Source organism: Drosophila albomicans, chromosome 3 (genome assembly GCF_009650485.2).
Source record: "Drosophila albomicans strain 15112-1751.03 chromosome 3, ASM965048v2, whole genome shotgun sequence".
In the NCBI taxonomy this organism is placed as follows: Eukaryota; Metazoa; Arthropoda; class Insecta; order Diptera; family Drosophilidae; genus Drosophila; species Drosophila albomicans.
Window position 1 is genome coordinate 50,354,900 of NC_047629.2, and position 16,022 is coordinate 50,370,921.

At 42.8% G+C, this 16,022-nt stretch overlaps 3 protein-coding genes across 4 annotated transcripts; 1 reads left to right on the forward strand and 2 right to left on the reverse strand.

Moving 5' to 3' along the window:
- The first annotated feature begins 504 nt into the window (after positions 1 to 504).
- On the forward strand, positions 505 to 6,790 carry LOC117569945 (uncharacterized). Its single transcript, XM_034251306.2, has 4 exons — positions 505 to 635; positions 785 to 859; positions 4,346 to 4,426; positions 4,488 to 6,790. Exons 2-4 carry the CDS (start codon positions 851 to 853, stop codon positions 6,525 to 6,527), a joined length of 2,130 nt encoding a protein of 709 aa, XP_034107197.1. The 5' UTR covers positions 505 to 635; positions 785 to 850; the 3' UTR covers positions 6,528 to 6,790.
- A 1,109-nt stretch (positions 6,791 to 7,899) lies between these two features.
- On the reverse strand, positions 7,900 to 9,174 carry LOC117569947 (uncharacterized). Its single transcript, XM_034251308.2, has 2 exons — positions 9,082 to 9,174; positions 7,900 to 9,012 (listed from the first exon to the last, which is right to left on the reverse strand). Exons 1-2 carry the CDS (start codon positions 9,082 to 9,084, stop codon positions 8,059 to 8,061), a joined length of 957 nt encoding a protein of 318 aa, XP_034107199.1. The 5' UTR covers positions 9,085 to 9,174; the 3' UTR covers positions 7,900 to 8,058.
- Positions 9,175 to 10,453: 1,279 nt separating this feature from the next.
- Positions 10,454 to 12,395, reverse strand: LOC117569946 (skin secretory protein xP2). 2 transcript variants are annotated; one of them, XM_052003889.1, is made up of 3 exons: positions 12,280 to 12,395; positions 11,661 to 12,152; positions 10,454 to 11,186 (listed from the first exon to the last, which is right to left on the reverse strand). In XM_052003889.1, exons 1-3 carry the CDS (start codon positions 12,280 to 12,282, stop codon positions 10,572 to 10,574), a joined length of 1,110 nt encoding a protein of 369 aa, XP_051859849.1. In that variant the 5' UTR covers positions 12,283 to 12,395; the 3' UTR covers positions 10,454 to 10,571. The 2 variants fall into 2 exon arrangements, with proteins under 2 accessions (XP_051859849.1, XP_034107198.1); XM_034251307.2 differs by having other exon boundaries at positions 10,454 to 12,152.
- Positions 12,396 to 16,022: the final 3,627 nt, after the last annotated feature.

Genomic DNA, 16,022 nt, shown 5'->3' on the forward strand with positions numbered 1-16,022 from the left:
TTCAAATTCCGATTCGTTTTGGGCAGTTCTCGGTGGTCGACTGTCAGCGGTCGATTATTGGCTGACGGATCGCGGTTTTGGAGTCAGCAGAGTCAAGGGCAAACGGTAGCCAGAAAACGAGAATTTCGTGTCACAATTAGACGCATTTTTAAGTTATATATTTTTGTTTTTGCTTTTTACAGGTAATTCGATTAGCAGGTGTAGCACGCATCTCAGGTGACAACAACAACAATAGCAGCAGGAAGCCGCAACTATGAAGATTGACCAGAACCAGCTGCACATGCGTAGTCGCAGTTCAACTCACTGACGCAGTCGAAGACGGAGTCGCAGTCGCTGTCGCAGTTGCTGCCGCAGCAGTTGCTGGCGAAGTGGAAGACGAAGTCAGAAATCTGGCCGACGCGACGTCGACTGCGACTGCGATGTCGGTGTCGGTTGTTTTTTGTTTTTGTTTTTGGCGCTCTCTTATAAATAAGCCGTGCGTCGGCGCAGTTTTTGTTATTTGAACTTCAATTCTGCTCGAGTTCGCATCTCGTCTGCTGCCAGGCGGCGTTTCAATCTTTGTCGTGCGTCGTCGTCGCTAACGAAACGCGCGCGTTTTTATAGCGTTTTATTGCCAGTGTGTGTGCTTTTTACAAGTGGGTAGCTGTTTGCCATAAACAGAAACACCGAGAGAGAGACAATCTATTGTGTGTTTGTGATATATAGAACATATACCATCGAATACTCATTCCAAAATCAAAATCTAAATAAATATATATATGTATCTATGTAAATATATTTTTAGCTGCTGACGCAAGTGTTAATTTAAACTCAATTATTCGATTCAATTGGATTGCATCACGGTTCAACAATGAAGATGGTGAGTGCGAACAATCGAACAATCAACTAATAACAATATCAGTTAAATATGCTAGAATACCACCACCAAAGTGAAAAAGGGTTCACACTTTTTTGAGGTGCAGTTGCGATTGTTGCAACTTTGGCTGCAACTTCTCGAATTTCGACTTCAACTTCAGTTGGAGTGCAACTGCAACTGCGACTTCTACTTCGATTTCGAGTACTTCGAGTGCGGCATCGCATTTGCCTGTCAAACAAAATTGCTCAACCGAACCGAAGACGAAGAAAAAACAGTTTCTAAAAGCGACAGCAAAAACAAACAACTTACGAGCACTACTCCTATTTTGTACTTCGTATTCGCGTATTCTCGTATTCGCATTCGTATTTGAATTCGAATTCGCATGCTAAATTTGCATAAACGGCGCTACAATTGAAGAAAATCGGTACAAGTACAAATAAAATAACAGAAAACAAACAACGAAAGAAGAAAAATAAACAACAAAAAAACAAAAACAGGTGGCAACAACGAGGAGCGCGACCTGCCGCAACTGCCATTGGGCGTTGCAAAGACACTTGATGTTGCCTCTGTTGCTTGATACTGATGATGATGATGGCAACAACAACAGAAATAACACCAACAACAACAATAAGAGTGACTAGCCCTTACCCTAATCGCTGACTCGCTAAGTGATTCCAAAATCGGATGAGCAATACGAAACCCACTGACCGGAAACACTCATAAATGCGCTCAACTCAACTTCCCCTCCATCTTTGTCACCCCGCTCCGTCTCGTCTCTTGCGGTTGTCCACTTGACAACCACTTAGCGCTCTTCACGCTCTGTGTAGCCTGCACGTGTTCTTGGCCTCCAGCGGGTGCTATGAAATGTGGCTAGTGAGTGATTTGCCAACCAATTTGTTTGACCACCGTCAACGCTGCGTATGCGCAATGCGCTGAACTTCACATTCAACGCGCGCTGCTTCAATGAATTATCGCGCTGCGGCGCACCAGAACAAAACTTGTCATGTTGAGCAACTGTAATTAAGCAACAACAAGAGCAAACAACAGCCACATTTTCTTCAAGGTCGCAGAGACATAAAATGAAGAAAAAAAAAACCTTTATTTCTGTGGAGGGAATTTCACACGCCTCAATTGTGACAATTAACGCGTTGCAAAGCTGCTTGCTGATGTTGTTGTCGCCATTACGCATTGTTGGTAAAAATGACTCGTCGTGATTCAACAATCACGAGTCTCTCCGCACGCTCCAATTGTGGGTGCAGTTACCACAGAATAATTACAGAATTATGCCACCCCAAATGACTCTGCAAATTTGTTCAAGTCGAACAAACATATTTCAAAATCCCATTTGCAACTACTATGTGGCCAAGAACAAAATTCTTTTAATTAAAACGAACGGAAATCTTGACAAATACTTATCTCAAAATCATATGTCGTTACCAAAAAAAAAAAAAAAGAGAGAACCGAACTAAGTCGTCTTTTGAGAACATTTCCATATGCAGTAAATTAAATAAAATCATCATCAGCGGCAACATTTGCGGTACGCCTTCTTCTCGGCACGTTGAGAATTTATTGTATGACACCTGAGTCACAGCCATATATACAAGCTTACGAGTTTAGAAGAATTTTTATTTACAACAACAAGATCAACAAGATGAACAGCAAAACAAAAAAACTAAAACTATACTTAATTGGGCTATGAGTTAATGGTCAACATATCACAAAGTTGATGCTAAAAATTAGTTTGGCCATAAAGCTGCTGTAATAAATCGAGAGAACTGTGAACTGAGATTAGACCGAATGACTTAACTGAGGTAGCCAACTGTCGTTTGTTGTTTGTTGTTTTGCAGCTGCACTTTAGAAAAGACGATTAAACTAAGAACTCAACGGATGAGTTTGAGCTTCAACACTGACAGGTGACAAGCAACTCTCAACCGTTTCGTCGTCTGTCAGACATGGGCTGTGTGGAGTGGAGTGGCATTTTTTATTACAATTAATCAAAAATAATTCTCGTTTTTTTGCCTTGTCTTGTCTAGTTTTGCCGTGTGGGAGGTTGAAACTATTTTTATTATTATGATACATTTGTATTTATTTAGATGGGTTCTTTGCTTTGTCTTCGTTATTTTTTTGCTACCATTTTCTTGTTTGATAGCTTGTCGTTAGGATTTTATTACTGCTGAGAGCGCACTTAAATCAGCGTATGATTTTTTTTGCTTCTCTTTTGTTTGTTCCAGCAATTTATGTGCTTCAATTTGAGGTACTGAAATTCCGGGTTCTTTGCGAAAAACCTAACGCCAAACTCGTTTATCTGCCACTCGAAAAATATATCAGCTTAATGGCTGAGATCGAAACTATACCATAAAACAAAATGCAGCAGCACGTTGGAAATTAAACCGACCATCAAATACACTCTCTTCTGCTGGTAGATGAGTAGATGAGTCAACTTCTTGATTCATAACACGTTTCATCCACAAGTGTTTACAAAGATCGTGACAAAATTGCCAATACCCGATGCTAGGGTATTTAAAATTAGTTTAATTTTAATGGCAACAAATTGTTTTCTCCGTCTCAAGGTTGACAGAAACTTGTATCAAATTAGTTTTTTAGCAATTCATCGGCTTCCAAATTTAAATAAATCCGACAGTTTCTTAATTAAGGCAGCGCTCAGCTCTTCCAAATGATAGTTGGATAAATAAAAAGTTCTTTGAACTGGTTGCCACGATCTTAAAGCATAAAATTCCAAATTACATAAGATCATTAACACGCTGTGTGTGTTTGTATTTAGAACATTTGCTTGATTTAACTACCATATGTTAATTGCAGATGCTCTCTTGGTTGGCATTGAGGCTCAGGCAGTAGCTACTAGTTTTTATTTAAAACTATTAGTTTTTTGTTTCATTTGTTGCACCAATAAGTTGCTGTTGTTGATGTTGTCGTTGGGGCATGCGGGCGCTTGTGTTTGGCGTAATAGGCTCATAATTAATGAACAACATGTCATTGACAGCATTCCGTAGTCAGCGCAAAATGCGTTTAAATGGCTTTTAACTTATTAATCAGAAACAATTTACTCGCGCACAAATATGAAGCGCACGCTAAGTGCCTTCCAAGTGGAGTGACCCAATTAGTCACTAATCGATCAGCCTCTAACAAATTAGGGTTAAAATACATAAATACAAATATCTTGAGCTTGGCAACTGTGTGCATAGGTGAATATTAGAAATTAATAAATAAAAAATAAAGACGACAACGAAGTTTCGCCAAATCCGCAGGCCTTAATTATATGCGGAAATTTTTCTGACGCGATTTTACCGATTAACAATTAAATACACTGTTAGATGTCCATAAAACGTTTTTGATATGTTATGTGTTGAAGCTGTCCGACAGCTGTCAAATCTACAAGCTCGAGAGATTGACCTTTGTTTACGTGTCGATTTGGCGCTTGACTAATGATCATTAACTGACTTCTTTTTTTATTGATTTCTTTTATTGCAGCAACTTTGTTTCTTGTCCCTCGTTCTCGGCACTCTCGCCGTCCATGGTTACAGCCCATTCTCAGACGGTAGACGTCTGCAGGTGCGTCAATGAAATCACGGATCTTATAATTTAATGACTTGTTTTGTTTAATCGCGTGTAGGATCTGAGCAATGACGTTCATTCGGGATATGACTATCCCCAGCCCAAAGTGCCCTTCTCAGATGGCTACTCCTATCCACGGCCATCGGTACCATTCCCACCTGCACCGCCAAGTCGAGGATATGATTACCCCAAGCCAGCTGTACCATTCCCGCCACCAACTAGCGCACCACTGCCAAAGGTAGTTCCAACGTCGAGCGGATACTCCTATCCTAAGCCAGCTGTTCCGTTCCCACCGGAGTTGCCAAAGTTTGTTCCAGCACCACCACAACAGCAAGTGATTCCAACTCAACCGAAGTATGTGCCGCCCGTGCAGCCAAGCAAGGGTTACGACTATCCCAAACCAGCTATACCATTCCCACCACCACAACCTAAGGTGACTCCGCAGCCACAGTACTTGCCACCTCCGAAACCAACTCTGCCACCACCACAGCCTAAACCAAGTGGATATGATTATCCCAAGCCTGCCATTCCATTCCCACCACCAGTGCAGCCAACACTTCCACCTCAGCCCAAGTACTTGCCTCCCGTGAAGCCAACCAGCCCACCACAACCTAAATATCTGCCACCCGTGGTGCCCACGAGTCCACCTCAACCCAAAGGATACGATTATCCCAAGCCAGCAGTTCCATTCCCACCACCAGTTGTACCCAAGGTTGTGCCTACCCCACAATATCTGCCACCCGCGAAACCTACCAGCCCACCCAAGCCTCAATATCTGCCACCTGTTGTACCAACCAGCCCTCCAAAGCCTAAAGGATATGATTACCCCAAGCCAAGCATTCCATTCCCGCCACCAGTTGCGCCAAAGGTTCAACCTCAGCCCCAATATCTGCCTCCCCCAAAGCCAACCAACCCACCACAGCCTAAAGGATATGATTACCCCAAGCCAGCGATTCCTTTCCCAGCGCCAGTGAAGCCAACACTCCCTCCTCAACCCAAGTACTTACCGCCTGTGAAGCCTACGAGCCCTCTTCAACCAAAGTACTTGCCTCCTCCACAACCAACCTCACCTCCTAAGCCCAAGGGTTATGATTACCCCAAGCCATCCATTCCATTCTCACCTCCAGTGGTCCCAAAGAGTCCACCTCAACCACAGTACTTGCCTCCCGTGAAGCCCACTAGCCCACCTCAACCCCAATACCTACCTCCTCCACAACCCAAACATCCTGGCTATGACTATCCCAAACCCGCTGTTCCTTTCCCACCTCCAACCAGTCCACCACAGCCCAAATACCTGCCTCCAGTCCAGCCGACAAGTCCACCTCAACCCAAATATCTCCCCCCAGTCCAGCCAACCAGTCCACCACAACCCAAGTACCTACCACCTGTGCAACCAACCAGTCCACCTCAGCCTAAGGGATACGATTATCCTAAGCCAGCGATTCCCTTCCCAGCACCAGTTCCCAAGAGCTCACCAAAGCCAGAATACTTGCCACCCGTAGTGCCGACGAAGCCACCCCAGTCGAAGGGATACGATTATCCTAAACCAGCGATTCCCTTCCCAGCACCAGTTCCCAAGAGCTCACCAAAGCCAGAATACTTGCCACCCGTAGTGCCGACAAAGCCACCTCAGCCCAAGGGATACGATTATCCCAAGCCATCAATTCCATTCCCAGCACCATCACCAGTTCTGCCCAAGAGCTCGCCTAAGCCGCAGTACTTACCACCAGTTGTGCCAACCAGTCCACCACAGCCCAAGGGATACGATTATCCGAAACCCTCAATTCCCTTCCCAGCTCCTTCGTTGCCACCAGTTCTTCCCAAGAGCTCGCCTAAGCCCCAATACTTGCCACCTGTAGTGACGACTAAGCCACCTCAGCCCAAAGGATACGATTATCCAAAGCCATCAATTCCATTCCCAGCACCATCACCAGTTGTACCCACGAGTCCACCCCAGCCCAAGGGGTATGATTATCCCAAGCCATCAATTCCATTCCCACCACCACCAGCACCAACTAGTTACCTGCCACCTCCAGCCCCACAGCCGAAGAGCGAAGGATACTCGTACCCTAAACCGGCGATCGCTTTCAATTTCTAGGCTCGTTCCGTGCCCCTTGTCATCATCAATTAATTGACACGATTGCCTCTCCGTGCCCATAGGAACTTACGATATTGAATAATTGTAAATTAATTAATAATAAATTTATTTAATATTTAATATTAAACGATGTGAATCTGAGTCCACATATACATGTAATCGAAATATGTGGACTCTGCGATCGAATTTTAGTCATTAAAATATGTTTATACAATTTATAATTGCGCAATACTGCCGAAATAAAACGAACGAAGTGATTCATATTTTTCTCGGCTCTTTTTCTGAATTTTATAAAAATACAAAATTTTATTGAATTAAAATTATTGAAATTGTTTTATTATAGGTTTATACATGAATAATGCTTCACACTGAAAGAGAATTAACTGAAGTTGGATGAGACAGTTTGAATTACAAATTTATATGAATAAAATCTTTGATCTGCACAGATTTAGAATATGATTGATAACTTATAGACACATATGCTTTATATGTATGTACAGATCACTTATATTTATCATTTGTTCATTCATTATGGAATTCGACAGCGGAGAACATTTTCAACATGATTTCAATGCGGCACCTGAAAGTATGCAGCATCTTTTCGCTACAAATTGTTAGCATCTTTTGTGTTGGTATATTTTACTAGTATATTTATTGTGAATGGTTTGAGCTTAACAGAATGTGTACAAAACTCTAGTTGCTGAACCAGTTTTCACCAAATAATCGTAGATGCTATTAAAAATTGTAGTTTTACAAAATGTATTTCAAGCAATAACCTAACAAATAACCATTCGCATTTTTCAATGTTCGAAACATTACAGATAAAAGGAGCTAAAAATGTTTTATTCCTATTTTAGAATCAGATATTTGTGCTTTGACAATAATTGGTGAAAAATATACAAACATTTTTAACTTGCCACTGGCTAGACAATTTTTAAGGCGTCTGTTGAATATTTATGTTGTTGTCTGCCTAACAACCAATCGTCTTTTGTTTTTAATTATTAAACAACAACAATACGTATTTCTTATTCTGTATATTCTTTTCGTAGCAGTTAATTATATATTAGATGATAATTAAGGGCTGTATAAGAGGTGGATTGGTGGTGAAGTTGATAAATTTTATACAGATTCCTAACCTGTTAACAAAAAGTCAACAACTTAATAATTTATTTTTGTTAATAAGATTATTGTTTAAATCTGTTTTTTATATTACATATTTAAAGGATATTAAATGTCGTTTCCTATTTGTGTACCACACATTTAAAACGAATTCTTTATTTTTATGACTGCCTAAATTGTTGATATTGATGAACTTATCATTTTTGACTTTTTGAATTATTTACCCATCCCAGGATAAAAAGTAAATTTGAAATTATTTTATGAATTTGTTATTTATTTCGTTCCTTGGCAATTACCACGTAAACTACTCAATACAAACAATGTAATGTTAAATTGTGTGTAATGTTAACATTTGCTGAATATTTTGTAGATTTAGTCGGTTTTGCTTCAGGTAGCCTCATCTACTGGCCGTTTAGTACTTGCGGCGGACGACGCGACGACGGAGGGTCTTGTAGCGGTATCCATCAGTGGAAGAGTAGCTGTGAGCTGGGGCTGGCTCAGAGGCAGCGGTTTCGTAGGACTCAGCGGGCTGAGCGTAGGAGACAGCGGGAGCTGAAGCGGCAACGGAGTAGGACTGAGCTGGGGCAGAGTAGCTCTGAGCGGGAGCAGCGTAGGACTGAGCGGGAGCAGCGTAGGACTGGACTGGAGCAGAGGCAGCAGCAGACACTGGGGGCAGGTACTCGCTTGATGGAGCAGAAGCGGCGCCGGAGAAGGGTGGCAGGTAGTCGTTGGATGGCAGATGGCTCACATCACGACGGTGACGACGGAGGACAACGCGACGGTGGGTCTTGTAACGGTAACCATCATCAGCGGAGTAGGTGTGAGCGGGTGCTGGCTCAGAGGCAGCGGTTTCGTAGGACTCAACGGGGGCAGCGTAGCTCTGGACTGGAGCAGGGGCAGCATAGGTCTGGACTGGAGCCGAAGCAGCAGCGGTGTAGGTCTGAGCTGGAGCCGAGTAGGACTGGACAGCTGGGGCAGCGTAGGACTGAGCAACTGGAGCGGCGTAGGACACAGCTGGGGCCGAAGCAGCGGCGGTGTAGGTCTGAGCTGGGGCAGAGAAGGACTCGACAGCAGGAGCAGAGTAAGACTGCACTGGAGCGGCGTAGGAGACAGCTGGAGCTGAAGCGGCAGCCTGGTAGGTCTGAGCTGGAGCGGAGTAGGCGACTGGAGCTGGTGCTGGAGCAGAGTAGGAGACAGCTGGAGCCGAAGCAGCGGCGGTGTAGGTCTGAGCTGGAGCCGAGTAGGACTCAACAGGAGCCGAAGCAGCAACCTGGTAGCTCTGGCCAGGAGGCAGATATTGGTTGGATGGCAGATGGCTCACATCAGCGGCCACGGCGGCAACAAGAGCACAGATCAACAACAATTTCTGCAAATAGATATAGATGATAGTTGATTAGATAACTGTTGCTGGAGTGAGTGGAGGACATGATCCTACCATTTTGGCAGTTTCAACTGATCTTCAGCTCACTGTAGAATCCAAGTGGAAATGATACTGTTTGCAAACTTCTGCCGTATATTTATATGATTCTAATCGCCGAAGCTGTGCTACAAAAATTAGCATTTAACTTTGCCTTTAAATTAATGTATTTTGCTTTTTGTATTTCGTGCAAAAAGTTGACAACGACGAACATAAATCTACTATAGTTTTTTTGCAATCAGGTTTAATTCAAGTTTGTCGCGCTCTTGTCACTAACAGTGCGCTCATAAAAAAAGCGCCGTATGTAAATACATATATAATACCACCACCACAAATGTGTGTTGTGTCCATCTAAGTGAATCTATCGATCGTCCCCGACCGCTCACGCGTTTGAATATTGATGATTGCTTCCACTTTCAACGCAATCGCATCAATTGGCAACAAAACTGGCCATTTAGTGGTCTCATCTCATTTGCATATTTCTCAATCTGGTTTTATTACTTCCTTTCGCCCCTTTCATTTCTTTTTATCTCAGCGCGTGCCGCATGTTCCCAGTTCCCAGTTCCCCATTTGCCAATTCCCCCGTTCGCAGTTCCGATGATAATTAAATTATTTTGAAATTAACGATTTGTAATTGTATTTCAATCATCACATTTACCTAATGCTATAAATACTTTAATCTTAATGCGATCTCCAAAAATTTCTAGACAACTTGGCAGACAGTCTGACATCAAAAACTGTTGCATACTTCAAGGATGATCAAAGAGGTTACTGGTTGAGCGAAACTGGTTATGAGTTTCTTTTTGAACTTATTCGCTACAAAAGCAATTATTAAATCAACATATATTTTTATATTATTCTCAAGTATTATTCTAATTAATAAAGAGTAAAAGCAGTTATTTGGGTTAGATTTCGGGTATTCATAAAATGATTCCGGAGAAGCTTAATTTCAACTTTGATTTCTAATTATAGAGATTTGCGTACATGCTGCTTCTGTAGCAATGGCAAAGCACAATCGAAATTCGTAGTTTTAATATTAAAAAATCAAAACAAATTTGTATGTTAGCTAGAAAATTTGATTAGAAACAGTGCTTGATAAACTAACTGGTCAGCACTCAACTACAATATAAGCAATGATCTATATGGAAAAAAAATCACCACATGCTTAAGTAGATCTAAAAATATAATTCCATATTGTTATTTATTTCAACTGGTCAATTTTAAATGATCAATAATGATAAAAATAACTTAACACATGATAATTCAAAATGTCATCTGTCTTCGTTTGTATATGAAATCAACGACTTCAAATTAAGCCACTTAGCTTAATTTTTGAATACCTGTTCGTTTATATTGTTTAGAAATTTCTTGAAATAAAAAGAGTTGAATATTTTATTTTCGTAATATTTTATTTCGTGAACGAAAAGAGGAAGTATTCTTATATGTATTAAACTTGCACTCCAAAATGAGTACAAATTGATCACTTAGTGAACCATTTCAGATGAGAATTAATGACGACGGTAGACGACACGGCGCTGGGTCTTGTAACGGTATCCATCATCAGCAAGCTCATGAGCTGGGGCAGCCTCTTCAACTGGGACCGACACATCGAGAACTGGAGCGGGAGCTGGGGCAGCAACCTGGACGGGAGCGGGAGCAGCGATCTGAATGGGAGCGGGAGCAGCAACCTGCTGGGGTGGCAGGTACTCAGCAGATGGAGCAGCAGCCTGAGGAGGCAGGTACTCGTTTGAGGGCAGGTGGCTCACATCACGACGGTGGCGACGGAGGACAACGCGACGGTGGGTCTTGTAACGGTAGCCATCGTTGGCGAGGTTGCCCTGCTCAACACCGGAGTACTCATCGACAACGTTGGACACTGGGGGCAGGTATTCGCTGGTGGGCACGGCCTCCTGCTGGACTGGGGGCAGGTACTCGTTGGATGGAAGGTGGCTCACATCACGACGGTTGCGGCGGATCACAACACGACGGTGGGTCTTGTAACGGTAACCATCATCAGCGAGCTCATGAGCGGGAGCAGCTTCCTCAACGGGAGCGGCGTACTCAACTGGGGCTGGGGCAGGAGCAGGGGCAGCAACGACCTGGACTGGAGCTGGGGCAGCAACCTGGACAGGGGGCAGGTACTCAGCAGAGGGAGCAGCAGACTGAGGGGGCAGGTATTCGTTTGAGGGCAGATGGCTGACATCACGACGGTGGCGACGGATCACAACGCGACGGTGGGTCTTGTAACGGTAACCATCATCAGCGAGCTCATGAGCGGGAGCAGCCTCCTCAACTGGAGCGTATTCGACGGGAGCTGGGGCAGCCTGCTGGGGTGGCAGATATTCGTTGGATGGAGCCTGAGCGGCAACCTCTTGGGGTGGCAGGTATTCGTTGGAGGGCAGGTGGCTGACATCACGACGGTTGCGGCGGATGACGACGCGACGGTGGGTCTTGTAACGGTATCCATCATCGGCCAATTCGTGGGCGGGGGCAGCCTCCTCAACGGGGGCGGCGTACTCAACTGAAGCTGGGGCTGGGGCTGGGGCAGGGGCAGCAACGATCTGGACTGGAGCTGGTGCGGGAGCTGGGGCAGCAACCTGAACTGGGGGCAGGTACTCAGCAGATGGGGCAGCAGACTGAGGGGGCAGGTATTCGTTGGATGGCAGATGGCTGACATCACGACGGTGACGACGAAGCACCACACGACGGTGGGTCTTGTAACGGTATCCATCGGCGGCAAGGCTGCCCTGTTCACCGGCATAATCGGCCTCAGGAGCCAAGTACTCGTTGCTGGGAGCTTCGACGGTCTGGACCTCCTCCTGTGGGGGCAGGTATTCGTTGGAGGGCAGATGGCTCACATCACGACGGTGACGACGGAGCACAACACGACGGTGGGTCTTGTAGCGGTATCCATCGGCGGCAAGGCTGCCCTGTTCACCGGCATAATCGGCTTCTGGGGCCAAGTACTCGTTGCTGGGTGCCTCGATGGCTTGGACCTCCTGTGCGGGGGGCAAGTACTCGTTTGAGGGCAGGTGACTGACATCAGCAGCCACAGCTGCGATCACAGCGAAAGCGACCAGGAAAAGTTTCTGCAAGATACGAAGAGAAAGTTGAAAGCGGGTTAAGATTAGTCCTTCCAGCAATGGGGTTGCGGTGATGAATGCGTTGCTAGTGTAGGCAAAGACCCAGATATGAAGATGCTGAGATGGATCGTACCATGTTAACTGTTGGAGTTGCTTGTTGATACAAGATGATTCGAAACTCTAATGAAGAAATACGCAGAACCTTTTGGTATTTATACAAATTCTTCTCTCCGTGCTGCTCATTACAGCGCTAGTGGCTCTGCCCTGCATTAACGAAACGAAACGAAGCGTCAACGTCAACGGCAACGTCAAAGTCGACGTCGAGGTAAACGCCGACGCAAACCGAAATCTTTAACGCTCAGCGCCGGCTTCGCGCTTTGATCGTGCTGTAAATTTTGCACCACTTGGCTCTGCCCGAGTTCTAAGCCTCGGCAGTGGCTCAATTAACTGACCGCTCAACTCGCTCACAGATACCAAAATGCTGCTAGTGAAGACCGCGACAGCGACGTCAACATCGACGGCAACGTCGACAGCAGCAGAGGCAAGAGCAACGTCAGCTTACATTTGCACACACAGGCGGCAACAGCTCAACGAGCTCAGCTTGGCCATTTCGTTTTTGGACGGATTCTCTTAATTGTTTTCTTTAATCGTATGCAAAACATTTGATGGACAACACGCACACACACTCTCATCATTCACGATGGGAGTGAATTTATTTTAATTTTGTTTTATTATGACTATTTCAGCGAGTAGTTTAGTTGTTGTCTTGTTTCTATATTTTTTTTTGTTGTGTTCCCCCAACAACTAACGCTCGACTTAACTTGAAATTTGTTGTATGTTACAATAAAATTTATGAAATTATTAAAATATTACGAGTATGTTTTCATGTTGTTGCTGCTGCTGTCGCTTGTGCCTTGGCTCATTGTTGTCGCTGTCGACTCATCGATGTTCATTAATCATTTAAAGGAACTGCCGAAGAGCACCGCGGCATTCAACGCACTTCAAACAAAAAGATATTATAATGATGGCATATATCTTGTGTTTGATTTGATATCTAGTGCGTAAAATGAATGCCGGATATAATCATAATAATGAATGATATGAGCCACACGCTACGATTCAATACAGCAACAAAAGTCACACTCTGATACGAAACAAAACGTAAACAAATTTTTGAAAGGCCTATACGTTGTTCGTGCTGTGCAAAAATAGCCACAAACAACATATAAATAACCCTTTTGATATAGTTGCTATGAATATGTTATTTGTTATGTTGACAAACGCATATCTCAGATCTGGTCAATATATTTTGGGTGGAAACTACAAAATTTGCCACAAAAAAAGATATATATTTATTAACTCATATCTCAATCTGCTCACAGCAGCAGCAGCCACAGCAGCATCAGCAATTTGCTCAAATATTGGCATGATTAATGATCGCAGTCAAATTGAAATCGATAAGGAATTGCAAAGTTTTTGCGGTGTGTTTCGGAGCATCAATGCTAAACTGTGCCATTAAACAAGGCTCGTTAGTGGCGCCAAGATCTAATTGGTTCCGTACGTTTGAAGGATGAGCAAAGCCACAAGTTAAGTTAAATTAAGTTAAGTCATCTGCACATTAACATTGTTATTAATTCGCAGAAGTACACAATACCATAATGATTATAATTATTTATCATAGCCAAGGCTAGGCTCGCATTAACAGACCACCACCATCCGATGCCTGGCACCGTCAACTGCTTTGAAGAGTACTCCACAATTTGACTGCCAACCAAAGAGCATTGAGTGGGCGGAGAGTGCCACGTGATCAAAATCATGTATGAAATACGATATCAAGAATTGTGTTCAACACTTAAATCTTTAATCGAGTTGTAGTCCAGGTTCTACTAATTGACTTGTGCTATTAATGAAATGTGCCGACAATTAAAATTTGAATATCTACTACTTGGAATTGTGTTCAATTCATCCACATTTGTCGAATTAGTGTTCTTGTATCAAACAATGAAACTACAAATTTGATTTCCTGTATGCGTGCAGCATTATACAGAGAAAAAAATATAAAAAATATATATTTATGTAGTTGTGGAGGCAGAGACCAATTGATGTCTTTGCAAATTTACAATCTAATCTATCGCCCGAATCAGGGCTCATTATACTAAACTACTTGATTATTTGTCGAATCGAATGTATTCTTTTCAAAATCGAATCGAATCGATTCAGTTTGGTTCTATTCTGATTCTTTTCATTCCATACCCGGCAGGCATCTTGACCATAAATGTTTAGTTTCTCGGACGCTGGACAATACATCACAGTCGTAATTATTATGGCGATGGAGTGTTTGTATCATCGGCAGCAGTCCGATGAGCCGGTCCAAGCACTTAAAAGTGCCATTTCGGAATTAATGTTTATGCTGAAATGGCATAAATATGCAAATTAGTGAATGGCAGCTCAACCCGTCCCATAGAATCGAGAACAAACCAAGAACAAAACAAAAATAAATACAAAAGTCTGTCACATCAGTCTCATCGTCATATGTCGCGTAGGTATTAAACATAAAAATTGTTAGCCAAAAAACGCATGTGTACATTTTAACATTTCCACGCCAAAGTCAACTTCAGCTTCGCCTTCCAGCAACATCTTCCAGCCCAAGCTTAAGGCACAAATCAACGAATCCCATTAAGACAACTGGGAATGGATAACTCGCTTCACTCTGTTTCTTATGGTTACCAAGTCAAGTTAATTCTATGGATGGGACATGGTCGACTTTCAGCTCCACTTTACTGCTTTGAGGGGTGTGTCTAGCAATCGAACTAATTAAGACTGCATTTGTTGATATTACCCAGCGACAAATCCCATTAAAAAGTATCTGAAAGATGCAAGTACGATATGGTCGACTGATAGCTCCACTACGTTCATCACACATTAGATTTGTCTGAGGTGAGAGCTGTGTCTGCTGTGTCTGAAGCGCTCTGAAGAGTGCAAAATTGCCAATTTTTTTGGCAAGCGCGTCGCTCTGTCTGACAAAAACCTTTTTGCGTTTTTCTTAATTTATGCAAATTCTATTTTAATTAATATTATTCGCATTGGACTTGCCTTTTTAAAAGAGCTTCGGCAGCTTCTTTTCCTCACTTACACGTGCGACTTAATTTAGTTTTCTAATCTTATACTCTAACCCGACACGAGTTCATCTACTCCAACATAAGCTGCAAATTTATGCCCAGCTTAAGCATATACATCATAATTGAATAAGAATTAATTCATTGGTATTTTGCATAAAACTAAAACTAGTTCTTCTTAGAAATTTAATTTTATTTATTTCTTTATTAGAGTATACGATTTAAGGCTTTTTAATGATCAACTTTATTCCTAAGTTAAGTACACGTTTTAGTCTTTTATGATAAATTAAGCTTTTGTCTTCTGATGCTCTTTTATTATATTTGGAGATTTGTTTTTGTTTTCTGCTTTTTGTCTTTTGTTTAATTTAAATGTATGATAAATCATTCTGGAAACCAGTTTCTTTCTCGCTGCAAATATTGTCTAAGCAGGCAGCGACTAGAAAGTGCCGCCGCCATCGACATGGATCTCATCTTCAGCACCAACAACAAAGTGAAACAAAAAATAATCGTGGAGCGAAAAAAACAGATACAGAAACAGAAACAGAATTAAAATTAACAAATAAAATCATAATAATAATAAACTTGCGCACACTTCCAACACGCGGCTGGGTCATTAAAAATTCATACGCGTGGCACAAGAAATTTGGCAAGTTCCTTTCAAATTGCTTTGGCAGCATCATTAGTTTAACTCCGACTATGTGTGGGTATGTAAGCATGTTTTCTGTTGCTTGCTGGTGGCCCAAAGATTTAAGTGTGAACG

Bases quoted from the DNA above. Each gene is read 5' to 3' on its own strand.
- LOC117569945 (XM_034251306.2), top strand. The intron at 4,427-4,487 runs GTGCGTCAATGA...AATCGCGTGTAG, and splicing joins CAGACGGTAGACGTCTGCAG to GATCTGAGCAATGACGTTCA.